At 43.8% G+C, this 26,919-nt stretch overlaps 1 protein-coding gene across 1 annotated transcript; it reads left to right on the top strand.

Annotated features, from left to right (window-relative positions):
- Positions 1-807: 807 nt before the first annotated feature.
- LOC130102373 (nuclear GTPase SLIP-GC-like) lies at positions 808-26,600 on the top strand. The gene is made up of 15 exons (XM_056268389.1): positions 808-1,157; positions 2,080-2,292; positions 2,404-2,598; positions 2,711-2,901; positions 3,043-3,079; positions 3,290-3,373; positions 4,797-4,890; positions 5,047-5,183; positions 5,265-5,438; positions 5,522-5,679; positions 22,847-22,970; positions 24,787-24,895; positions 25,709-25,842; positions 25,917-26,001; positions 26,150-26,600. Exons 1-15 carry the CDS (start codon positions 858-860, stop codon positions 26,206-26,208), a joined length of 2,094 nt encoding a protein of 697 aa, XP_056124364.1. The 5' UTR covers positions 808-857; the 3' UTR covers positions 26,209-26,600.
- Positions 26,601-26,919: the final 319 nt, after the last annotated feature.

Raw genomic sequence — 26,919 nt, 5'->3', positions numbered from 1 at the left:
TCTAGTCTGCACCTGTTCTAGTTAGTCCCTGATTGATTACTTTTCCTTTCTACACCTGTGTCTAGTTAATTTCCTCATTTCCTCCTGTGTATTTATACTCCATGTTCTGTTCAGTCCCTTGTCGGTTCTCGTTAATGTTAGATGTGGTTGTGTATGTCCTGCCTTAACTCCTCAAGAAAAGTTTGTTTAACCCGGATCTTCGTCTTGTGCCTTCAACTTCCACCACACCGTTACAAGTAGCTTCTGCAGCACGAACACAAGCATGTAGTCCGCAGTTGTTGTTGCTGTTATGTGACGTAGCTGTGTCTGACTAGGGACGACACGTGGGGTGTTGGCATCATCTTTTCACAAAATCTACGGATTGGACACAAAAATGCAAGGGTGTCATTTTCAGATTTAACCACTCTGGGACTCAGTAAAAAAAAAAAAAAATCGGTTTCATGCTCCCAAAATGCTGCATCTGTGGACGAAACACTAATATGATACAAAGGCTTAAATGATTAATTAAACGACTGTAAGCTTTCCCCAGTTTGAGAACCACTGGTTTAGAAGAAAATAAAATCAAAGGAGCCTTTTACCCCGTAGAACCTTTAGCCCCGTTGCTTGTACCCTACAATTAAATGTCTGTGATTAATTTTTTTTTTCATTTGAAATATGACTGGTCTTTCATAGCTGCCAATGGAGAAAGATGAGGTTTGCCCATATACTGGTGTAGTTATGGCACCTATCAGCAGGGGCTAACTGGATTATGATGATCTGTTACATATTCGTCTGCACATTGTGAAGTTTTATAAAGTTAATGTAATTTAAATAATGCATTGTGATTCTCTTCTTCATTGCACACAGTTGTGGAGATCATGGAGAATGCAAAGAAAATCATGAAAACAGTCACTCATAACTTAGATCAAGCTTTCATGATGCACAGAGACATCATTTCAAAGATAAATCAAATGGATAAAATCAGAAGGAAGAAGGTAACCATTGGGATTTTTGGAAAATCAGGAGATGGAAAGAGTTCCTTATTGAATGCAGTCCTGGGGAAAAAGGATCTTCTGCCATCTGATAGCTATGGTGCCTGTACAGCCATTGTTACTCGGGTGGAAGCCAATCTGGATGATGCCAACTACATAGCGGAGATTGAACTCTTCTCTAAAGAGGTTTACTCATTTATCTTACCATGCTTTTAATTACATTGGCTTGACAAAGCCAATATACTGATCTAATATTAAAGCTTATTACTATTATTATTTGCAAATATTTAAACATTATATCGTCCTAGTGCTTTCAAGCTACAATCACCAAACTCGGGTCAGACCTCAGACTTGATCTGACTCGGTGAGCTATATCTTTTTTAACTGATCCAATATAAAATCAAAACTCCGAAAAGTTTCAGACTTTCAATGAGGGGGCCTAAACTTTTGAACAATAAGACGCATAGAATATTAAAGGTGTCTATCACTAGCAAATCTTAATGACTATCCTAGGACAACATTTTAATGCTAGCAACATGTTAAATCATGTAAGCAACATGCCAATTCATGTTAAATCATGCTAACAACATGCTAAAATGTGTTAAAGGGATGCTAGTAAAATACTAAATCATGTTAGCAGCATGCTAATTCATGTTAAAACGTGATCGCAACATGTTAACAGCATGTTACCAGAATGTTAAAACATGCTGTTATCATGATTTAGCATGTTGCTAGCATGTTAAAACATGTTAGCAACTCTTTAAAAAAAATGTTATCAACATGCTATCATGCTAACAGTGTGTTCAAAAATGTTAGCAACATGCTAATCAATGAAAACAAAAATGTTAAAACATGTCAGCAAAACATGCTAATTCATGCTGGTAACATGCTAGCAAAATGCTAAAAAAAATTACTTTCTCTGAATAAGATCTTCAAACATTAAGCTGTTCAAGGTTATTTTAAACTTTCGGACCTGGCTTTGTCAAGCCAACATCAAAGTTTGTCATCAAACTTTACTAATTTATTTACTTTTATTGTTGTATAACTGTAAGTAAATCAGATAGACAGAGGGAAATAAAGCTTCATGTTCTATATTGTCCCTCTGCAGGAGTGGGAGAAAGAGCTCAAAGATCTTTTCAGAGTTTTGTCTGATGAAAGTGAGGACAGGAATGATGACTTGTTTGAAATTGCTGTAGAAAAGATCACTGCGGTGTATGGAGCTGATGCAGACAGGAAAACATTAGAAGAGCTCCAGAAAGATCACACATTTTTTGACATTGAAACCTTTTCTTTCAGCAAGAAAATAATCTCACACTCTGATGTAAGTTTTTAGGAGACTAAATGTTTCATTTTTAACACCAGATGTTTCATAACAATGTTAAATGTATATTCAGTCTTGCTTGTGAATTAAAAAACTTTATTGTCTCCACAGGTCTCTGAATTTACCAATAAAGTTGCATGTTACATACAACACAGTGAGGCCAGTCATGGTGGCTGGTACTGGCCGCTTGTGAAGAGTGTGACAATCAAAACTCCAGATTGTCACGAACTCCTGGAACACATTGCGCTTGTTGATATTCCTGGGACGGGAGACTGCAATACGGTTAGAGATGATCTGTGGAAATCTGTAAGTATATAATACTCTTTTGAAACAAACATTGTACTAATTAATCATCATAGAAACACAATCAATTATGCTACTAACCATGTCATCTAAATCACTATTTCAAATGCTGTAGAACCTGAGAGAATGCTCTTTTGTTTGGATTGTAAGTGCTATCAATCGAGCAATCAAAGACAAAGAACCCTGGGGGATTTTAAAGCACTGTATTGAAGAATTGGGACCAGGTGGAAAGTGCAAGCACATTAATTTCATCTGTACAAAGACTGATGAGATCAATGCACCAGGCTATATGAGGTATTTTGTGATGTGCATAAATACAGGGCTGTGATGGTCTAATTCTAAGTCTGACATGAGGTACATGGTACCTATATACAGCATATAGATCAGCATTTTAAAAACAACAACCCTTTGTGACTTCTGAATTATTATTATTATTTTTTTTTTTAGATCTGCAAAGCTTCCAAGACAACTCAAAGGAAAAAAGGTTTGGAAAATTTAAGATAGCATTCACTGCTCCTTGAGTAAATTTGCTGGTCAATGAGATTTTTCATATCATTGTAACTGCAATTTAACGAATGTAACAATTTACTGAGGAAAAGAAAAATCTACTATGTACAGTATAGTACATAATCAATAATTGAATCAGATTTAGACTATTTACATTCATACATTGGTGTTTTTAATCATTCTTCAGGATCAGAAAAAAATGTGCATTCTTCATAGAAATAACCATGCCAAGACGGATGTCAAAAAAAGGCTAGAACAATCTGATATTAAGGTTTTTATATTTCATTTTCCTTATTTTCATCAATATTTTCAATGATTTCTACTTGGAACTCCACACTTTGCAAGTTGCTGATGCTAAGGTGATGCGTCCCTCAGAACCTGGGCTGCGTTCAGCCCCGACAAAACGTTCCACAACGTTTTTTTAAACTGCAACGTTGATGCGTTGAACACACTGTTCTGATGACGCAAGAGTTGCAACTGGCAGCTGAGAAGGCTGTTCTTTGTGAAGAATTTTCAAAGCCTGATGAAGTCGGTATAAATATGTGTTTAATACTACAAAATATTCCGATGTTACAGTTACTGCACTTGCCGCCCAGGCCAGAACACAAGAGAACATCCCAATCGAGAGAAGGGATTTGTGGAAGCTGAAATGGAAGCACACATCCTACCTAATTCAGACTCAAACACATCTATTTAGCCTCACATACTGACTTTATTTGTAGTTCATACTGTTTTAATACCCTGTATTTTCTTTCTCATTTTTAGGAAAAGCACTTAATTACCATTGTTTATTTCTATACCAAATGCCATACACTTGCAATGAAGCTAAAAATATAAACAACTACATCATTATGTTTATATCCTATATTTTTACAATAAAATTTACGACAAACATGTCTTCTAATATCCTCAGTTGTTGCGTATACCGAGCTGCATCGAAAACATTTGTAAATTACTTTCCTTGAACCCATTGTGCGAGTTCACTTTAATACCACGTGCTTTATATACATGTTGCTGCTGATTGGACTGCAGTTCTGACACACCCACCAAACAAGAGAAAACATATCTCAAACCCCGTTGCACACCGGTGCACGCCGTTTCCAGGAAACATGACGTTCAACCCGGGAACCGTAGCAAAGCGTTGCGCACCGTTTTGAACTTAAACGTGCCCCTGGTGTCTGAAGCATCAGTATAATTAGTTTGCTGTGGGAAGCCTCTTTCTTTTCTGATTTTCTTTCGAGGGATGATCATTTCCTAGTGCCAATAACACTGAACTTTCTAGGGAACAAGACTGTGGTGTCACAGGATGTGTCCTCACACTCAAGTCCTTCAGTGCTTAGTCCGGCAAGTTTGTGCTTAGACACCTTCACATCGCACAGGCCGGAATTGGTCAGCATGGCGTAGTGGGTATTAACATCCCCATTCCATCATTAACCGAGTTCCCTCGAAAAGGGAATGTCTGGGAGTTACGTACGTTATGGTCCATGTGACGTCACACTGCTGTCAGACAAAAAATATTGTGTGATTTCACATGTGCTTCAGACACCCGGTTCCATGGGACAAGTCCCCATAGCATCAGCAACTGACACAGCATCTCATTCCCTTCTCAGGGAACCGGGGTTACATATGACCCAAATAAGTTTTCTTTAACACTGTCTATTATTCTTTTCTTTCTTTTTTTCTTTCTTTCTTAGAAAATATTCAGCACTGACAATGATTTTCAAGTTTTTACTGTAAGTTCCACTGCATTCTTTGACCCCGAATTAAATCTTGAACCTAGTGAAACAGGTAAACTAGTCCCATTGACTTTATTTTATCATTATTCATGACAAAAAATATATTTTTGACTAATCTGAAGATTTAATTATTTATGAACCAGACAAAGCTCTTTTCAAATTAATCTAAATCATACCATTGTGTTTTGAAAACCGTGTATATCTGTAGATATCCCAAAGCTGCAGGATGATCTGATGATTCTTAACAAGAACATAAAGAGAGAACTGACCAGAGATTATGTCAATGAAGCAAAGGGAGTTTTGTCCTTGATCCAAAGTGTTCAACAGGATACAGAAAAGAAAACGGTATGATATTTCACATGCAGATTTTTTTCAGAATGCATGCCACTATGTATTATTCTGTAATTCTCTCCTGTTGTATTTTAGAATGAAACAAGAGACAGCATTCACAAGGAATTAAAGAATAACCTAAAGAAGGCACTGAATGAATTGGACAATAGTTTTGACAACATTTATAGGGTTCTGGAACAACTTCTCTCAAAGGGAGTGGAAAATTCAAAGCAATCGTGTGTTGCTACCACAAAGGCCGAGATAGTACTCGTAAGTGTGATTTAAATGTTCTACAAAATGAATCGCAAATTTCTTGACATTTTAACACTGGTATTTTTTGTGTTGTCACTCAGAATAAGGATGGAAGACGTTTCCATAAAATCCTTCAAGCTTTGTGCAAGAATAGAGGGGACTATTTGTCGAGAAATAGGGATGTATACATAGACCTAAACAAGGCATTGGCCAAAAACCTTCATGAGTGTCTTCAAGAAGATTTCAAGAAGATTTTTCCGTACGAGCTTATTTATCATTCTATTTCTAGGTCCCCCTTTCTTTCGTTTAGAATAAAATGAGACTAAAACAACCCACAATGCTTGGTCAGTGACTAACAAGATTGTAAATGTGAACCAACTGTAGACTGCATGTAGCTAGAGCACTAAACTAGCAAATGCCCAGAAAGAAACGGATGATCATGCCAGCTTAATTTGAGGCCATATGTTTTATAAAGTGAACAACATCCCCATGTTTGTGTCGTATGAAGTCTGAGCAGGATTAACAATATGATTGGGCTTGTACAGTTTTCCTTTTAGCAACAAGTCATTCATGGCAGCCACATACATGCATCCCTAATGTGTTTTCTGGTTCAAATCTTTCATTCATCGCCTGACAGCTGCATAGGTTCAAAAGAAAATGACATAGGGCTGTCACGGTTCCTCAATTAAATTTGAGTACTCCAAGTAAAATAATAATTCCAAATGTTTTTGAAACAAAAAAGCCTGTTGAATTGCACTAGGCCTACTTGAAAAGAAAAAAATGCATTGCATTAACCATACTTGCATTTTAATGCATTGTATTTTTAGGGATTGCATTTTTATGGGTTTGGTTGAATATTTAAGCTGTGAATATTTTAAATTCAAAACATTTCAAATACATTTTCATTTATTAAAAATTCAATAATCCATATTCACCTTTCATATTTCACTTTCAAAATATTCAAACTGTTTAAAAATACAACCTATAATATTCAACAGGCAATTTTCGGTACAATTTATTTCGCTTTGTAAATTCGCTTCCACAAATTCAGTGGTTCAAATTCGACGGTAAATTCAACGTTGACATCCAGGAACTGCAGGAAAAGCAGTAGATTACCGAGCATTAGTGATGGGTGGATCGATCCTGAAGTATCGATACTTCGATACTGACGTGGCATCGAAAAAGATCGATCCTCACATAAAAATATCGATCCAAATGTGTATTTTTTTTAACAGTAATTTTTTATTAATTTAGCACGCAATTCAGTGCGTAAAATAAGCTTCTAAGTGGAAAAATAAGCGAATGTTAGCGGGTAATTGTGTAGGATAGAACCTTTTCTCCTAGTCATCTGTATACAAGACGAAACCAATCAATCACAGAGAGCGTTTGATGCTGGTGCTTCGCTGAGCTCACAGTAGGGTTGCCAACTGTCCCGATTTAGCCGGGACGTCCCGATTTTTGGGCCTAATTTTTTGTCCCGATCGGGACCTCTCTTGTCCCGATTATTGAGTGCTGCGCCGATCTGACTGATACAACACCAACACGACACGTAAATTAGTTCAAATCTCCTAGAATCTAGAGCTGCGCATGCGAGACAGAACATAGCCTACTGTATGTGCGTCAGCGCCAAACTGTGAGAGAGAGAGAGAGAGAGAGAGAGAGAGAGAGAGAGAGAGAGAGAGAGAGAGAGAGAGAGAGGGAGAGAGCGAGAGACCTTGCCTGCGAGATCCCCCCCCCCCCCCGTCAACAAACCCGAAATCGTAATATGTCCCGCATTTTTCTTTTCGGAAGTTGGCAACCCTAGCTCACAGGCCCAGTGCGTTTGGGAAACGAAGCCTTGCTTAGATGACAGAGAAACAATCGGGAGTTATTTCGCAATAAACAAACCAAAACTGTACATAACGGTTTAAAATGTTGGCGTCAGTAAGATCTTTTTTATGAAATTAATATTTTTATTCAACAAGGATAGATGCATTAAATTTATCAAAAGTGACAGTCAAGGGTTTTACACTGTAAAAAAAAATCTACTTCATATAAATGCTGTTCTTTCAACTTTGTTCATCAAATAATTCTGCATAAAATGTATCATGGTTTCCAACAAAATATGAAACTGTTTTCAACATTGATAATAATAAGAAATGTTTCCTGAGCAGCAAATCAGCATATTAAAATGAATTATCATCATGACTGGAGTAATGATGCCGAAAATTCAGCTTTGATCACATGAATAAATTAGTTTACTATGGCATAGAAAACAGATAGCCTATGTTCAATTTTTAAATTTTAATATTACAGTTTTTACTAAGAGAAATAAAAATCTTACAGACCCCAAACTTTTGAACAGTGGGATAATACTAGTAGGCTAGTCCTATAATTAGGGTAGTTTTGTAAAAGTCACTGACTAATTAAAGGGGAGTTGAGAGCACAAATCACAAAATATTTAGGCCTAGTAGTCATGAAAACGTGTTCAGATTTAGCATATTAATGATGCATTCACCTCATAAATCATGACACACTGCTCTAGCACAGGAAAGTGCATACAAGTTCAAATGCATGCTTTTCAAATGAAAAAGTATCGGTATCGGTATCGATTTGTATTTACTTAGTATCGGATCGATACAGAAATTTGCAGTATCGCCCATCACTAACTGGCATAAAGTTGGCTTGACATTGGACATTCGCACATTTAGGGACCGTCTCTAAAGTTACATACGACATTGGTATTAACGTTTCAAACTTCAATAGCATTTGAAGAGAATGACTTGGTCATAAAACCAACTGTAAAGTGTTCATGTAGGTGTCAGGCATAATGCACACCTTTTATATTTTTTATATTTATTCAAATAAATTGAAGTTTGCTTTTGAAGTTAGAAACGTGTATACCAATGTTGTATGCAACTTTAGAGACGGTCCCTAAATGTGCGAATGTCCAATGTCAAGACAATTTTACATTTACATTTAGTCATTTAGCAGACGCTTTTATCCAAAGCGACTTAAACTAACAATAGGACAACAATATGCAAGTGGTGTGAGCGTTCCCAGTTTAATCTAATGCAGTACATGTAGTCATATAGAAGAGAAAGTGTTAGTATTAATTGATCAAGTGTTGATTTTATGCCAGGATATCACTATTCTGAGTCCATCTGCTTGCCTATATAGTACAGCCATCCCCAATAAGGTGCGAGTTTGGTCTTTTATATTACTGTATTAGTCCATTAAGCTACGTTAAGCATTTTGTCCCGATGGAAGGGGAATCCTTGAGTATGATGAGGTATTGAGGGAAACCGATTATAATCCCATTAATGGTAGAGAAAGCGTACTCGGTTACTAACGTAACCTCGGTTCTCTCTAGAGAGGGAACGAGTACTGCGTAATAGCTTTACGCTAGGGGAAAAACTCTTTTCCACGAGATATTGAAGCCAAAAATTATCCTTAATTTTTTATTAATGTAAAACGCTTTGCAGCAGCAAGCAGACATAGGCGAAACAGCTCGCGCGCCTATTGGTTGCTCTTGCGGCAAATGCAGCAGCCTATCGAGAGAGACTCTGCGTGACGTAATGACCAATGGGGGCAATTCGCACCCATATCGTCACGTCCCGCCAGAAAGGGCGTGGTCTCACCCTATAAATATGCTCGTTAGGCTGGTACAAGCTGGTTTTTATCGCTGAAGCGAACCAGAGCGTATTCCAAGCACGGCAAGATACGCAGTACTCGTTCCCTCTCTAGAGAGAACCGAGGTTACGTTAGTAACCGAGTACGTTCTATTACGAGAGTATCTCTCGTACTGCGTAATAGCTTTACGCTAGGGGAACACAATGCAACACGCCGTGCGTACAGGGATCCAACACCAAAGTCCCAAGGGCCGAAGCCCAGGGCTCATGTAGTGCATAATCACCATAAACTCACATAGAGTGGAGGAAGAGAGGCTGGAAGCGTCATTCCCTATAAAAAAGCACCCAGCGGGGCTATCATATGACAATAAAACGCGCAGCCAGGGTGAAAGCTTTCAGCCTGATCTGGGTGGCCATACGTGTGTCAACACTCATGGGGCTGCAGTAAACTCAGCATCTGGGCCGCACAGCGGGGCAGATAGCACTGAATTTTAGACCGCCAAAAGCTTAGCTTGTAAGGCGGGTACCTCCAGGTTATAGTATTTTATAAATGTAGACGGCGAGGCCCAGCCCGCGGCCGTACAGATATCTTGCAGGGAAACCCCGCTCGACCAAGCCCACGAAGAGGCCACGCCTCTTGTGGAGTACGCTCTGACACCCAAGGGGCACTGTAGGCCCTTTGCAGAGTAAGCGAGCGCAATGGCATCCACTATCCATCTGGATAGGCTCTGTTTTGAGGCGGCGAGTCCCTTGGAACGCCCGCCAAACAAAACGAAAAGCTGCTCCGTCTGTCTGAAAACAGACGAGCGTGACACATAAGCTCTCAATGCCCTGACGGGGGAAAGGAGACTCGCGTCCTCCTCCTCACTGAGAACCGGAAGGGCGGACAGGGAAATTACCTGGGCCCTAAACGGTGTATTGAGGGATTTCGGGACATACCCGTGCTTAGGTTTGAGAATGACCTTCGAGTCATTAGGCCCAAACTCCATACACGACGCGCTTACTGAAAGCGCCTGCAAGTCCCGTATGCGCTTCACTGAAGCGAGAGCCATGAGAAACACTGTTTTGAACGACAGGTGTTTCATGTCCACCAGCTGGATTGGCTCGAACGGGGCGCCTTTCATGGCCTCCAGGACCGTGGAAAGGTCCCACGTCGGGACTGAAGGGGGCCTGGGAGGGTTCAGCCTCCGAGCTCCCCTAAGGAAACGCACGACTAAGTCGTTTTTCCCCAGCGACTGGCCAGACACCGGTTTTGCAAACGTTGCTATGGCCGCCACATATACTTTGAGCGTGGATGGAGTCCTGCCCTTATCCAGTAGCTCTTGAAGGAAGGAAGCACTTCCGAAACCCCGCATTCCACAGGTGAAAAGCTCTGGGCTTGACACCATGCAGAGAAAACAGACCATTTCGAGGAGTAGAGCCGCCTGGTAGACGGAGCTCTAGCCTGCGCGATCGTGTTTAACACTCCCTCTGGGAGGCTAGCGGGTACCCGTTGATGGCCCATGCGTGCAGGGACCACAACTCCGGGCGAGGGTGCCAAATCGAGCCCTCCGCCTGAGAGAGGAGGTCTCTCCTCAATGGTACAGGCCATGGGGCAGTGCTGGTCAGCTGCATCAGGGTAGGGAACCACGTCTGGTTTGTCGAGAGCGGAGCTACGAGCAGCACTGGGCAACCGTTCTCCCTGATTCGTTCCAACACCTGAGGCAGGAGCGAGACAGGAGGAAAAGCATATAGGGGGCAGCGGGGCCAAACATGAGCCAGCGCGTCCTTGCTTTTCGAGAAAAACTCCGGGCAATGAGCGTTTTCGTGGGACGCGAATAGGTCCACCTGTGCTCTGCCGAACGTTTTCCACAGCAGCTGGACCGTCTGCGGGTGCAGCGACCATTCCCCTGCTGGAACATTGTTCCTGGACAGTCTGTCTGGTCCCACATTCAGGTGACCAGGCACGTGCGCTGCTCTCAGTGAGAGCAGGCCGTGCTGAGCCCAGACCAGGAGGCGTTCCGTCAGCCTGTGAAGGTTTCGTGACCTGACGCCGCCCTGGCGATTTATGTATGCCACCACTGACATGTTGTCCAACCGGACCAAGACGTGGTGGCCTGTTACCTGGGGACAAAAATGGCGTAGCGCTTTGTCGACTGCTATCATCTCCAAGCAGTTTATGTGAAGGAGCTTTTCCCGTTCTGACCACAGGCCAGCTAGCGGTCTGCCCTCGAGCAGCGCTCCCCACCCCGAGGTGGAGGCGTCCGTAGACACCACCTTCACACTCGAAGCGGTCCCCAGACTCACACCTGACTGATACCAGTCGGTTATTTTCCAAGGTTCCAGAGCTGAAACACACTGTAGGTTGACCCTGAGGCGAAACAGACCCGCTGTCCATGCCCTGGGTGGAACCCGCGCTTTCAGCCACATCTGCAGTGGGCGCATGCGAAGCAAGCCCCACTGGAGTACAGAGGTCGCTGAGGCCATCAGCCCCAGCATTTTCTGAAACCTTTTGAGCGGAACTATCGAGCCGTGGCGGAAGGATTTCGCGACGCGCTGAATATTTAGTCCGCGCTCTGGTGACAGGCGTGCCGTCATGGATAGCGCGTCTAACACTGTTCCCAGAAAGGAAATTTTCTGACTGGGAGACAGTGAGCTCTTCACCCAATTGACTGTGAGGCCCAGCTCCTCGAGGTGCTCGAGTAATGCGGCCCTGTGTTCTATGAGCTCCGATCGTGATCGAGCTAGAATCAGCCAATCGTCCAAGTAGTTCAGGACTCGCATGCCCTGAAGTCTCAGGGGTGCGAGCGCCGCGTCCATGCACTTCGTGAATGTACGAGGTGCTAGGGACAGGCCGAACGGCAGGACTGTCTATTGATATGCCTGGCCCTCAAAAGCGAATCTCAAGAATCGCCTGTGATGGGACGCTATTTGTATTTGGAAATAGGCGTCTTTCAGATCTATTGACATAAACCAGTCCCCGTGGCGCACTTGCGCGAGGATTTTCCTGGTCGTAAGCATTCTGAACTGGCGCTTCACAAGCGCTCTGTTCAGCTGTCGCAGATCTAAAATGGGTCTGAGACCTCCATCTTTTTTCGGTACCAGAAAATATCTGCTGTGTAGGCCCCCTTTGCTCTGAGCTTGAGATAAAGGTTCTATAGCGCCTTTGCTCAGTAGTTTCGCTATCTCGGCTCGAAGTAGATGAGATACTTCGTTTTCCACCGTCGTCTCGACGTGCCGTATAACGGCGGGGACGTCGAGCGAACTGTAGCGAATAGCCTCTTTTTATAGTGTTCAGCACCCATTCTGATACCCCAGGAAGCTGTGCCCACACTTTCGCGTGAATAGCTAGGGGTAGAATGAGATCTGGGCTCTGGCCGAGACATAGTGACGGCAAGAGAGCTCCGGCGTGCTGTAACGCAGACACTGTGTTTACAGTGTGTGAGGCGGGGGGCGCGCCGATCGCGGCGGGCAGCCTGGCCGCGCTCAAAACCCTTATAGCAGTTTGCTGAGGGAGCCCCGTGGGGCTTAACATGTCTGTGAGTGAATGTGGGCGCAGGACAGCGGGCACATTTACTGCACTGAAAAACACCGTCGGCCTGAGCTGACTGAATGCGTGTTGGTTTCGTTTTCACAGAACCCGTGGGACATGTGGTGTGTAGTGTTTGTGGGCACTGAGACGTAGGCACATTCACTACATTTAGTGCACAATCGACATGTGGCGATTTTGTTTGTGCGAGCCCTGCATTTTTGCGGGCTGTGTTTGTGTGTAGAAATGAGCCCTGGGTTGTAGGCATTTTCAATACACTCATAACACCATCGGCTGTGGCCGGAATACCAGAAAATACACCATTTATGTGATTTATCTGGGTCGCCGTGGGAACAGCATTTGTGTGCAGGCAAGCGGGCATGGTACTGGCTTGCTTACTGCAAAATACACTGGAACAGTCACATTTTCTGGAACTGAACGAGCGAAAATTTCAGTGGAAGTCTGGCCACGGCGAGACTGAAACACCGTCGATTTCCTAGGAGGCTAGGAAGACTTGTGTTGGTTTCGTTTTACAGAAACCGTGGTAGTGTTTGTGGGCACTGGGTTGTGGGCACATTCACTACATTTAATGCACAATTGACATGCGTCGATTTCATTTGTGCGAGCCCTGTACCGTGGCGGGCTGTGTTTGTGTGTAGAAATGAACACTGGGCTGTGAGCATTTTATTACACTTATAACACCATCGGCTGTGGCCGGAAAACGTCTCGGGTTACGACTGTAACCCTTGTTCCCCGAGAAGGGAACGAGACACTGCGTCATCGTTGTGACACTTTGGGGAACGCCCCCAGCGTAGCGCATCTGAAGCATGAATGAAATCTGTCCAATCCTGATTGGTGCTGCGTCATGACGTAGTAGATGACGGCATAACCGGAAGATACAAAGGTACGCTTGGCAAATACAAACACTAGCTCTTTGCGATGAAGCTAGCGCTCTGCCTGTGATAGGTGTGGCGACGAGACGCAGTGTCTCGTTCCCTTCTCGGGGAACAAGGGTTACAGTCGTAACCCGAGACGTTCCCCTTCGAGGGAACTCAAACTGCGTCATCGTTGTGACACTTTGGGGAACGAAATACCCACTATGCCACACCGTAATCACGCCCGCCCCTAGTGTGAAGCTGGAAGACCAGGCACACTTAGGACGCGAGCACTCTGGCGCCAGGCGTCACGGGGAGTTGCAGACTGTAAAAATGTATGAAGGTGTGCGGGGTGGCCCACCCGGCCGCCTCGCAGATCTCCTGAAGCGAGACGCCAGAAAGGAGGGCCACCGAGGAGGCCATGCTCCTGGTGGAATGTGCCCTCACGGCCATAGGTGAAGGCAAATTGCGCACCTGATAAGCCGTGGCTATAGCCTGGACAATCCAATTACTGATTGTCTGTTTAGAAGCAGGCAGCCCTTTCTTAGGTGAACCAAAGCACACCAACAACTGGTCTGACTTCCTCCACTGAGAAGACTTCTCCAAGTAAACCCTTAGGGCTCTGACTGGGCAGAGCAGGTGAAGTCTCCCCTCTTCCGCCGTCCCATGAGGTGGAGGATGGAAGGCCTGAAGAACCACTGACCGTGCCGCACTAGACGGCACCTTGGGCACATAGCTAGCATAGCTAGGATGTAAGATGGCCTTAACTCCGCCAGGGGCAAACTCCAGGCAAGTTGGCGATATAGCCAAGGCCTGGAGATCCCCCACTCTCCTCAGAGAAGTGATGGCAAGGAGAAAGGCTACCTTGAAGGTCAGGTTCTTTGCCTCAGCCGACTCCAGTGGTTCAAAGGGGGCCTCAGCCAACCCTTCAAGAACCACCGCCAGGTCCCAAGTTGGGATTCTGGAGCGAGCCGCAGGCCTAATCCTCCGAGCCCCACGGAGGAAATGTACAACCATATGGTGCCTTCCCAAAGGCCCAGCACCTATAGGTGAGTGGAAAGCCGCAATGGCAGCCACATACACCTTAAGTGTGGATGGGGAAAGACCGGCGGAGAAACGATCTTGGAGGAACTCCAGCACTGAAGCCACTGGGCAGTTAACTGGGTCCACCTCACGCTCTCTACACCAAGTGGAAAACACATTCCACTTTAGGCTGTACAGTCTCCTAGTGGAAGGAGCCCTGGAGCTAAGTAGGGTCTCGACAACACCTGCTGACAGGCCAGCCTCTAAGTACCGAGCCCCCTCAGGGGCCAGACCCAGAGGTTCCACAGCTCTGGCCGGGGGTGAAATATTGTGCCCCCTGCCTGAGACAGCAGTTCCCTCCTCAGAGGGACCTGCCACGGGAGGCCGTCTAGCAGTGCTACAATGTCCGAGAACCATATCCGGGTCGGCCAGCGGGGTGCTACTAAAAGTAGGCTGATCCCTTCCCGGCGGACCCGCTCCAAGACTCCCGGGAGCAGAGCGATCGGGGGAAATGCGTACAGACGCAGCCTCGGCCACGTCTGTGTCATAGCGTCCAGCCCCAACGGAGCTGGATACCTGAGAGAGAACCACAGTGGACAGTGGGACGTCTCTCGAGACGCGAACAGATCCACTTCCACTGGGCCGAATCTCACGCACATGGCCTCCACCACCTCGGGGTGGAGTCGCCACTCCCCGGGCCTCAGCCCCTGCGTCTGCTCCCTGATTTTGGTCCCCGGGGATATACATCGCTCTGAGAGACGACAGTTTCCCCTGGGACCACAGAAGGATCTGGTGTGCCAGTCTGCATAGAGGGCGCGACCTCAGACCTCCCTGGTGATTCAGATACGCGACTACGGACATGTTGTCCGAGCGTATCAGGACATGGTGGCCGCAGAGGTCCGGGAAAAAACTCCTCAGAGCCTTGTAGACCGCCAGCATTTCCAGGCAATTGATGTGCCAGGAAGAATGCCGGGTCTCCCACAGACCTCTCGCAAAGCGGCCGACCATGACCGCGCCCCAACCAGTGAGGGAGGCATCTGTTGAAACGGCTTTCCGGCAACATGATGCTCCCAGCACCGGTCCCTGGGACAGGAACCAAGGTTTCCTCCATATGATGAGGGAACGAAGGCATCTGCGCGTTACCCTGATCATACGGAACGGATTTCCCCTCGGGGAAAATCCCTTGGTTCTCAACCACCACTGTAGGGGTCTCATGTGTAGCAGGCCAAAAGGTATAACACTGGACGCTGCTGCCATGAACCCCAGCAGTCTCTGAAACTGCTTCACAGTGAGGTTGTGGCCTAGCTTCGCTCTGGAGACCATCGCCCGTATGGACTCCATGCGTGCGGGAGACATTTGTGCCCGCATCGTCGTGGAGTCCCATACAACTCCCAGGAACGTAGTCCTCTGGGAGGGCGTCAACACACTCTTCTTTGTGTTGAGTCTCAACCCCAGGCTCTGGATGTGGGCGAGGACGACATCTCGATGCCGAATCGCCAGCTCTCGCGACTGGGCCAGTATCAGCCAGTCGTCGATGTAGTTGAGCACCCTGACGCCCTCGAGCCTCAGGGGTGCTAGAGCTGCATCCATGCATTTTGTAAAAGTGCGAGGGGAGAGAGCTAGGCCGAACGGAAGAACCCGATATTGGTACGCTTCGCCCCCGAAAGCGAACCTTAGGAACTTCCTGTGACATGGAAGGATGGAAATATGGAAGTATGCGTCCTTCAGATCTATCGTGACGAACCAGTCCTCGAACTGGATCTGACTCACGATGGCTGGAATTGTGAGCATTTTGAACCTGAATCTCCTCAGAGACCGATTCAAGTGCCTGAGATCTATTATTGGACGCAACCCCCCATCCTTCTTGGGAACTATGAAGTACCGGCTGTAGAACCCGGACTCCCTGTCTGGCAGAGGAACACGTTCTATGGCCTCCTTGACCAACAGGGATTGAACTTCCTGTTCCATAACCCGAACCTGCTCTGGGCCAACCACAGTCCAGACCACCCCGTTGAACTTCGGGGGAGGGGAGCTGAACTGCAGCCTGTAACCCAGGTCTACAGTACGCAGGGCCCACGCAGATATATTCGGAAGGCATGACCATGCGCCGAGATAATCTACTAAGGGAACCAGCCTCTCGAGCCTGGCTTCGGGTATCAATCGGGATTCGTTCTCGACCCCCTGAAGCGGATCTCCGGCAGGGTTCGACCGAAAACGATTCTCGATGGGCGGACGCGATTGCTGCCTGGCCGCAAGGGAAGTTGATTTTTGATGTGCAGAAGGAACACTGCATGTGAAACACGGTCTGAGTGGTAGGCTGAATTAAAATATCTAACTTCCTTAAAGTCGGATAATATTTCATCATTTTAATTTCTTAAAATTAAATGCAGCCATTACCAGAGAATACTGTTTTGTGTTATATGATCTCATACACGCTGCCTCGGCAAACGCGAGATTCGAGTCATTACAATATATTTGGCTTTCATCCCTCAAGAAGAAAGTCAATGGGTGCGAGGCTGAAACAGCCGACAGCGCACAGATATACGCGTCGAGATATTTCTCAATGAACAGCTGTCAGCACCCTCAGGAGCTGACTGTGAATGCCTCGCACCCAAACAGTATTATTTCACAGATCGCGTGTGTACCCTTCATTGCAGACCCGTACTCTACGCGCTGCCTCGGCAAACGCGAGATTCGAGTCGTTCACAAAATATTTGGTTTTCATCTCTCGAGAAGAAAATCAACGGGCGCGAGGCTGAAACACCCGAAAACGCACGGCTGTGCGCGTCGAGATATTTCTCAATGAACACAGCCAGCACCCTCAGGAGCTGACTGTTCATGCCTCGCACACACACAGAATCTTTAATGCAAAGTAGACCCGTAATCTACGCGCTGCCTCGGCAAACGCGAGATCCGAGCCACTATATTCTGTATTGCAATGCAGACCTTTAATCTGCGCGCTGCCTCGACAACGCGAGATCAAGTCACAGAATCTTTATTGCAGAGTAGACCCGTAATCAACGCGCTGCCTTGGCAAACGCGAGATCCGAGCCACTATAGATTCTGTATTGCAATGCAGACCTTTAATCTGCGTGCTGCCTCGACAACGCAAGATCCCATTCACAGAATCGTTATTGCAGAGTAGCCCGTAATCAACGCGCTGCCTCGGCAAACGCGAGATCCGAGCCACTATAGATTCTATATTGCAATTCTTATGGGACAAACAACACCAAATAAGACAGACAGTTTGACACAGAGCGCTTGCTGAAGAGCAAAAAAGCTAGTGTTTGTATTTGCCAAGCGTACCTTTGTATCTTCCGGTTATGCCGTCATCTACTACGTCATGACGCAGCACCAATCAGGATTGGACAGATTTCATTCATGCTTCAGATGCGCTACGCTGGGGGCGTTCCCCAAAGTGTCACAACGATGACGCAGTTCGAGTTCCCTCGAAGGGGAACCAGAAATACAATGATTACATGATTTTTCTGGGTCGCCGTGGAAACGGCCTTTATGTGCAGGCAAGCGGGCCGTGGTACCAGCTTGTTTACTGCAAAATACACTGGAACAGTCGCATTTTCTGGAACTGAACGAGCGAAAAGTTTCGGTGGAAGTCTGGCCGCGGCGAGACTAAACTTTTATCTGCTGCGAGAGCCGGGATCGAACACGGGTCTCTCGCGTGAAAGCTTGGGGTTCCGCCACTGGGCCACATGGAGAACTACACTAGCACAAGCAGATAAGAGAGCGTCATCACAGTTTTGTGTGTGTCGGCGTTTGTATGCAGGTGTGCGTGTTATACAACAGGCTCATTGCTGCAATAATGACATTTTCAGCCGCTCAAACTAGGAGCTGAGAAATGTTTGAGAAATGGAGATTAGTCCGGCCTCGGCGGGGACTAAAACACACTCTTTTCTCATTTGCCGGTGACGCACGCCCATGGGGGGCGGGGTAGATTTCTTATAACGTAAATAAAGCTAGCCGCGGTTTTAGCTCGCGGTCTTGATGCTGGCCCGTTTCCTTGACGACTCGCGGACAGAAGGCGGAGGTCCACAGAGCTCGCCTGTTGCGCGGCCGTTGCGCGGGCGCCTCCCAATCGAGGCCGATGCTTTCCACGGCCCGAGAGAGGAGACGCATCAGCTCAGTCTCAATGCCGGTTCTCTTACCAGTGGTCTGGCGGGAAACGCTAGCGGAGGGGAGGTCCACGGAGCTCGCCCAATCCTCGCTATCGGATTCCAGAAGAGAACACGCCTCGGTGGGTTCGTCGAACTCGTGGACGGACGCGGCGGCAGGCGGCGGCCGTTGTCCGTCAGTGAGCGACTCGAGCAAAACCGGCGAAGCTGGCGGGCGAACCGGCGAGCTTTGGCGGGCTGGAGAAAGCTCGGGAGCGCGCTGGGCGCGGCGCTTCTTGCGGTGCGGCACCACGGCGGGCTGCGGTGAAGGCTCGGAGAATGATGCCAGGCGAGTCCTCAGAGTCACCATAGGCAGAAGCTCGCAATGAGGGCATCCGCCGTCAGCGAGCGCGAGAGCCGCGTGATCCTCACCCAGGCAGGAAACACAGATGACGTGCCGGTCTCCATCGCTGAGCGGGGCGCGGCACGAGCCACAGGAAGGCATCTTTAAAAAGACGCAGCTCTTTTGTGAGAGAAGTGTGAGTCGCGTCAAGTAAGCGAGCAAACACTCTCAACAGAGTAAAGATACACAGAGTATAAAAAGGATATAGAACGCCGGAAAGCGCAGCAGGTACGGCAGTTGAAGGCGGCGAGGCCAGCGACTCCAGAGCTCGTCCCGCTGAAAGGCTTGCTTCGACGGCGCGGCTTCTCACTCCGGATCCAGCGATGCGTGTGCGTCGCTGAAGAGATAAAAATCAGCTTGTACCAGCCTAACGAGCATATTTATAGGGTGAGACCACGCCCTTTCTGGCGGGACGTGACGATATGGGCGCGAATTGCCCCCATTGGTCATTACGTCACGCAGAGTCTCTCTCGATAGGCTGCTGCATTTGCCGCAAGAGCAACCAATAGGCGCGCGAGCTGTTTCGCCTATGTCTGCTTGCTGCTGCAAAGCGTTTTACATTAATAAAAAATTAAGGATAATTTTTGGCTTCAATATCTCGTGGAAAAGAGTTTTTCCCCTAGCGTAAAGCTATTACGCAGTACGAGAGATACTCTCGTAAGAGAACTGATAACATATAGGCTACACAGGGAACGTAACAATGAAGTTATTGAATGAAACATAAACACAGCTTTTGTGTCTTTATAATCTTTTCCGCATATATACTGACCCAGATAATAATAACAAAAACTTAATGCATGCTCAATTGCTGTAATGAGTTTTTATGAATGAATGGCTTGCTCTAACTGTTGCTCGTCTTCGTCAACAACAACACGCGCTTTCACCCCCTGCTGGTGAGGTCGACTAACAGCAGATAGAGATTATGCTCGGTAATCTACTGCTTTTCCTGAAGTTGAATATTATAGGTTGTATTAAACAGTTTGAATATTTTGGAAGTGAAATATGAAAGGTGAATATGGATTATTGAAATTTTAATGATTAAAATGTGTTTGAAATGTTTTGAATTGAAATATTCACAGTTTAAATATTCAACCATGTTGAATTTCAGCCCATAAAAAGGCAAGCCCTAAAATACAATGCATTAAAATGCAATCATGGTTAATGCAATGCACATTTTTTTCAAGTAGTGCAATTCAACAGGCTTTTTTGTTTCAATAATATTTGGCATTATTATTTTACTTACATAGTACTCGATTTTAAAAATCCTCGACTGCAATTTATCTGTGTCGTATAAGTGACAAAATACTAGAAGTGGCGCATTCCATGGAACTAGATGATTAGACCATTTTCTAAGGCTGAACGATGTATTAAAAAAAATAAAACCTATACCATACATAGTGCCGTTGTGAATTCACAAAGGCTGCTATTCTATTAAATAAAATATATGCCCTGCGGACTATTTAATATATATATATATATATATATATATATATAATTTTTGCAGGTTAAAGGGTTAGTTCACCCAAAAAATGTAATTACCCCATGATTTACTCACCCTCAAGTCATCCTAAGTGTATATGACGTTCTTCTTTCAGACAAATACAATCAGAGTATATATTAAAAAAAATGTCCTGCTGGCTCAAGCTTTATACTGGCAGTGAATGGCCGTTTATGTTTTGAAGTCCATAAAAGTGCATCCATCCATCATAAAAGTGCTAAGTGTAAGAAATATTCATATTTAAAACTTTATCGACTAAAATAACAGCTTCCGGTAGATCCCCAGGACACGGGACATTTAACATACACCCATATACATTACGAGACATTGCGTCCAAATTTGTGCCCCTTCCTGAGAAGTTTGCAGTGTGGAAACTACTCCAAAACATATCTCCTTGGGCTTTAAGAACCATAGGAAAAGGCAACAGAAAACAATTTGTACACCATCCTCCGCGTTTCAACGGCGTGGTCTCCACTACTGTGAATCCGGGACAGGTGCACTTGCTGATACAAAAGCTGCAACTCTGCATAAAACATGTTCCCCTCCCAGACAGACTGTCAGGTTATTACAGCCACTATTTTCTAGTTCCCAAAAAAGATGGAGGGTTGTGTCCATTTTCAGACCTTCGTGGTCTGAACCGTTATTTCAGAATATTCAAGTTCGTTCTATTTATAGCCTCTGATGTAGGGATGTCCCGATCAGGTTTTTTTGCCCTCGAGTCTGAGTCCGAGTCCGAGTCATTTGATTTTGAGTATCTACCGATACCGAGTCCCGATCCGATACTTATATAATACATAAAAAAAGAATAAAGAAGAGAGAAAAAACAGATCCGATTTTCCTTATTTTTTATTTAATTCACCATATTTTAACATTTAACAACTCTGTTAACAAACAGAGCACTTCTGTGAGGTAGCTTGAACAATCAAGTAGCCTAATAACATAAAATCTTCACTTTTGGACTTTAGTGCAACAGTACATATAGAAAAAGTCTAATATAAAAACAAATAGCACCTCAACTTAAAATGCCCGGCAGGCATGTAAACAAAAAATAAAAATGTTTTAAAAGTGTATAAAAAATAATGAGAATATATATATATATACATTAGGGGTGTAACAGTTCACAAAATTTGCGGTTCGGTTCGATACGATACAGCAAAAAGAAAGAAATGCCAGAGAAATTTCCTATTTATTAAAAGAAAAACTATTTTTAAATAAGTTTGAGTTTTCCTACATCTTGAAACTTTCAGGTTTATAAATAATCTTTGAAGGATGAACAAATAATGTTTTGGTAATCACATTAAAAATAACATTTAAATATATATTTATATAATATTTGAGTTTTGAAGTGCAACATTAAATCCATGCTCATTCACGGCACAATGTTTCTCCTGGTTCCCACATCAGCGCTGTTTGATCTAATAGAGATCTACGGTTAATAACGGAGAAACTTGAATGCTTCTCACTAGATCTCACAGCGATGTTATTACTTCAGTGGCGAATTCAAATGTTTTCTTCACTGGATCTCTTAGCACAGTGTCGCTTGATCTCGCGCTGCACAGATGTTGCTTGTCCGAACTGATATGGTCCGTTAAGCACAATATAATGAGAAGCGCAGTTTCGTTCCGCTTTCATTACGTTTGCCATTTGATGTTGCGCAACGTTGTGGTGATCGCGCCAGCACGGATTTTGTCTGCAGGAAAAATGGTCCTAGGAATCGTTCGGTTTGTATGCGTACCGAACCGGAAGCCTTGTACCGAAACGGTTCAATAATTACGAATACATGTACCGTTACACCCCTAATTTACATATATCCGAGTCCTGATCGGGAGGTAACGTCCGATTCCGATCGAGTCTGAAACCACGTGATCGGGCCCGATTTCCGATCGCGTGATCGGATCGGGACATCCCTACTCTGATGTGTGCATTCCGGTAACGTCATCATTAGAGGTTATTTCAGACAAATTCTTTGCCATGTTTGCCACACGTTTACAAACGGACAAACAAAGATGTTTTCCCATAGCGCTTCAATCAAGCGCAGCAAATCGCTCCCGCTTTTTCAGGGAACATGGTTACCATCAAGTAACCCGAGACATTTCCAATAATTTATCTTTGGCTGCATTGTCATGATTTCCTAATTTGGGATATGATCAAAGTTTGAGTAAATTTGCATGTTCTGGGAATTTGGTTATTGAAAATTTAACATTTTAATTGAACTTTGTTCAAATGAATGAAATGACTTAGAGTTAATTTTGTTGAACGATATTCAAAGATCCAAGTAAAATGATCCAATCTTCGATTTCCTTCCTGTAATTATTGCATCAGATTATTTCTCAAGGATTACAACAGTGTTCTGTAAACTTTTTATTAAATTCAGCTTTTTTGTTTCCTCTTGGCTTCAGTGTGAGTGGAAAAACAGGGAAGTCACTGCAGGAGGAGATTGATAAGTTCAGTATCAGCCACAGTGTCTCTGCTCATTCCAGATCTTCCATGTTACGCCACATTCAGAAATTCATTAAAACAGAGGTGAGTTCAGTTGTCCGTAATCTGGCCCTTGTCCTCTGTCTGTCTTTACTTCAATTGAAGAATATTCAAATTCCGTTTCTTTCAATTAAACAGACCGTTTTTATAAACCAGTTGATGTTGAAATGTACAGAAGTGAGCACAGTCCTTGAGATATACAGTGTGTATGTGTGTATATATATATACAGGTCCTTCTCAAAAAATTAGCATATTGTGATAAAGTTCATTATTTTCCATAATGTAATGATACTTTCATATATTTTAGATTCATTGCACACCAACTGAAATATTTCAGGTCTTTTATTGTTTTAATACTGATGATTTTGGCATACAGCTCATGAAAACCCAAAATTCCTGTCTCAAAAAATTAGCATATCATGAAAAGGGTCTCTAAACGAGCTATTAATCTAATCATCTGAATCAACTAATTAACTCTAAGCACCTGCAAAAGATTCCTGAGGCTTTTAAAAACTCCCAGCCTGTTTCATTACTCAAAACCGCAATCATGGGTAAGACTGCCGACCTGACTGCTGTCCAGAAGGCCATCATTGACACCCTCAAGCAAGAGGGTAAGACAGAAAGAAATTTCTGAACAAATAGGCTGTTCCCAGAGTGCTGTATCAAGGCACCTCAGTGGGAAGTCTGTGGGAAGGAAAAAGTGTGGCAAAAAACGCTGCACAACGAGAAGAGGTGACCGGACCCTGAGGAAGATTGTGGAGAAGGACCGATTCCAGACCTTAGGGGACCTGCGGAAGCAGTGGACTGAGTCTGGAGTAGAAACATCCAGAGCCACCGTGCACAGGCGTGTGCTGGAAATGGGCTACAGGTGCCGCATTCCCCAGGTCAAGCCACTTTTGAACCAGAAACAGTGGCAGAAGCGCCTGACCTGGGCTACAGAGAAGCAGCACTGGACTGTTGCTCAGTTTTGCATGTCATTCGGAAATCAAGGTGCCAGAGTCTGGAGGAAGACTGGGGAGAAGGAAATGCCAAAATGCCTGAAGTCCAGTGTCAAGTACCCACAGTCAGTGATGGTCTGGGGTGCCATGTCAGCTGCTGGTGTTGGTCCACTGTGTTTTATCAAGGGCAGGGTCAATGCAGCTAGCTATCAGGAGATTTTGGAGCACTTCATGCTTCCATCTGCTGAAAAGCTTTATGGAGATGAAGATTTCATTTTTCAGCACGACCTGGCACCTGCTCACAGTGCCAAAACCACTGGTAAATGGTTTACTGACCATGCTATTACAGTGCTCAATTGGCCTGCCAGCTCTCCTGACCTGAACCCCATAGAGAATCTGTGGGATATTGTGAAGAGAAAGTTGAGAGACGCAAGAGCCAACACTCTGGATGAGCTTAAGGCCGCTATCGAAGCATCCTGGGCCTCCATAACACCTCAGCAGTGCCACAGGCTGATTGCCTCCATGCCACGCCGCATTGAAGCAGTCATTTCTGCAAAAGGATTCCCAACCAAGTATTGACTATTGAGTGCATAACTGAACATAATTATTTGAAGGTTGACTTTTTTTTTGTATTAAAAACACTTCTTTTATTGGTCGGATGAAATATGCTAATTTTTGAGACAGGAATTTTGGGTTTTCATGAGCTGTATGCCAAAATCATCAGTATTAAAACAATAAAAGACCTGAAATATTTCAGTTGGTGTGCAATGAATCTAAAATATATGAAAGTTTCATTTTTATCATTACATTATGGAAAATAATGAACTTTATCACAATATGCTAATTTTTTGAGAAGGACCTGTATATATATATATATATATTTGTATTTGTTTCATTTGTGGCTTTTCTCCCCTTTTTGAAAGGAAACTAAACGGAAGGCATCGCTCAACGGAGAGATTATTGATATAAAGAAGGACATCTACTTATCAATCCAAGAAACTATTAAGAATGAAATGGCTTCTTGCTATGAACGTAAGTTAGCATTTAAAGTTTTAATTAATCACAAACTATTTATTTAAAAAAAATTCTTGAAAACAACTTTATGTTAAGTAAAAAGGAGTAATAAAAATAATCACTACAAGAAACACAAACCCAGAAAAAATCTGTGTGACCAGTACAGTGACTTGGGCCTGTAACGTGAATGTTCTGTTTTATTGACATTGAGTTTTGGTTTTCCCTGTTTGCCTGCCCATCTGTGTTCGTAGTTAGTTTTTCTTGTTTACTAATTTCTTTCATCATGTCTCCCTACTGTATGTATTTAAGCCCTGAGTTTCATTCTGATCCTTTGTCCGGTAGTGTTTAGTGGTTGTGTTCTCGTTTATCTCCTGTGTTTTCCTGTATTCTAAATGGATTTATTAAAGACTATTTTTGTTGCTATGCTCCTTTATGCGTTCTTTACAGCAACCATCTGTGACAAGGTCAAGATCTATTTTTTTAATAAGTTGTTAAAGACCTGCTGGTAGATTCAACTCAAGTGTGACCTGCTATTACTGAATGTGACAGCAAGTGTAACCTGACTCATTTTGTGAATGCAATCAATTACATGACACAAAATAAAGTATTTGAAGGCAAAAAGAAGTTACTTTAATGCATTTTGTTCAGAGAAAGCCAGTTGCTTTTCATCAACAGTGTTTTTTTCTGATTCAGTCAGTAGCTTTTATTGTACTTGCCATCATTTTCACTACTATTTTCACAACTATGTTCACAAGTTCTACTGCAAAAATTTTTCTTTCTGATGTGTCTACATGAGAACGACAATTAATTAATACGGGTTGTTTATTTTAGAAGCTGCAGCAATGACAGGAATCGGGTCCATGAAGAAAAGGCAAGACATGCTAATAACCACAGTCGATAAGATAAAACACGACATGTTTAACAAAGCAAAAATGGAAATGCTTAAAAGGTTCAATAACTTAAAGGTATGGATCTTACATTTATTGAGACAAGCATGTATTAATTTTCACAATGACTAAACTGAATCTTCTTTGTGAAGCTGTACATAAAAGATAAACTTGAATCCGGACTAAAGGGATCAATGGAACTCTCACGGTCACAAACCAGCAATATCAAATTGATGGGTAAGAGAAAATATCATCCAACTACAACACAGAAACAAGTAAAGAAATATAGACTTGTTATTCCCAATCGCTACCTCATCTTAATCATCTCAAGCACTCAGACATGAATGAACAAAATGAACAACATCCTGTATCATGGCTTTTCTAGATGTTTCCAGAGAGAACGAACAACTAGAGAGACTGTCAGGACAACTGAAGAGACTGTAGCCCAAGAGAAATGGCACAATCAACAAAGGAAACAAACACATTAAAATGCAACACGCTTTTAATACATGTTTTTACAACAAATGTTATCTTTTTATCTTTTATTTATTTTTTACTCGCATTTATTTGTCTGTGTTGCTATATTTTTCTAAATGTTTGTTTGGAAGATGTGTTTTTCGAGAAGTTGTTATTTCACATGTTCCTTTGCCCATCGAATCTTTAGGCTAAAGTATTTAGCTTGCTGTCGCAGTGGAGGTGCTCGAGGAAGCAGCTTCAACCCAAGCTTAGATATACCCCCTAAAAAGTGTTCATTAGATTTAGGACAGCAAGCTGGAAAACACACATTCAAAGCTGGTGGCTGTATTTGCCAAGGTAGATTTGGCTTTTAAGTAAGGAACACCCCCAATAGCAGTAAGGAGAATGATCAATGAAGGATACGAGGTGAGGGATAATGACAGCAAATCTGCATATTAGAATGATTTCCGAAGGATCATTTGACACTGATGTCTGGAGTAATGATGCTGAAAATTCAGCTTTGCATCACAGGAATAAATTACATTTCAAAATATGTTCAAATTTAAAATATTTATTTTCAATTGTAATAATATTTCACAATATTCCTGTTTTAATATATTTTTGATCAAATAAATACAGCATTGGTGAGCATAAGATACTTATTTTAAAATCATTAAAAAACAAATTCCCAATCCCAAA

The sequence above is a fragment of the Rhinichthys klamathensis genome, unplaced genomic scaffold (genome assembly GCF_029890125.1).
Source record: "Rhinichthys klamathensis goyatoka isolate OS25496 unplaced genomic scaffold, OSU_Roscu_1.1 h1tg000271l_1, whole genome shotgun sequence".
In the NCBI taxonomy this organism is placed as follows: domain Eukaryota; kingdom Metazoa; phylum Chordata; class Actinopteri; order Cypriniformes; family Leuciscidae; genus Rhinichthys; species Rhinichthys klamathensis.
Note: the sequence above shows the minus strand (reverse complement) of the source record. Positions and strands in the feature narration are given on the sequence as shown.

Coding starts and splice junctions, on each gene's coding strand:
- LOC130102373 (XM_056268389.1), top strand. CDS start 858: ATGGAGAATGCAAAGAAAATCATGAAAACAGTCACTCATAACTTAGAT. Junction 2,902..3,042: donor TATATGAGGTATTTTGTGAT/GTGCATAAATAC, acceptor TTTTTTTTTTAG/ATCTGCAAAGCTTCCAAGAC. Junction 4,891..5,046: donor TCTTGAACCTAGTGAAACAG/GTAAACTAGTCC, acceptor GTATATCTGTAG/ATATCCCAAAGCTGCAGGAT.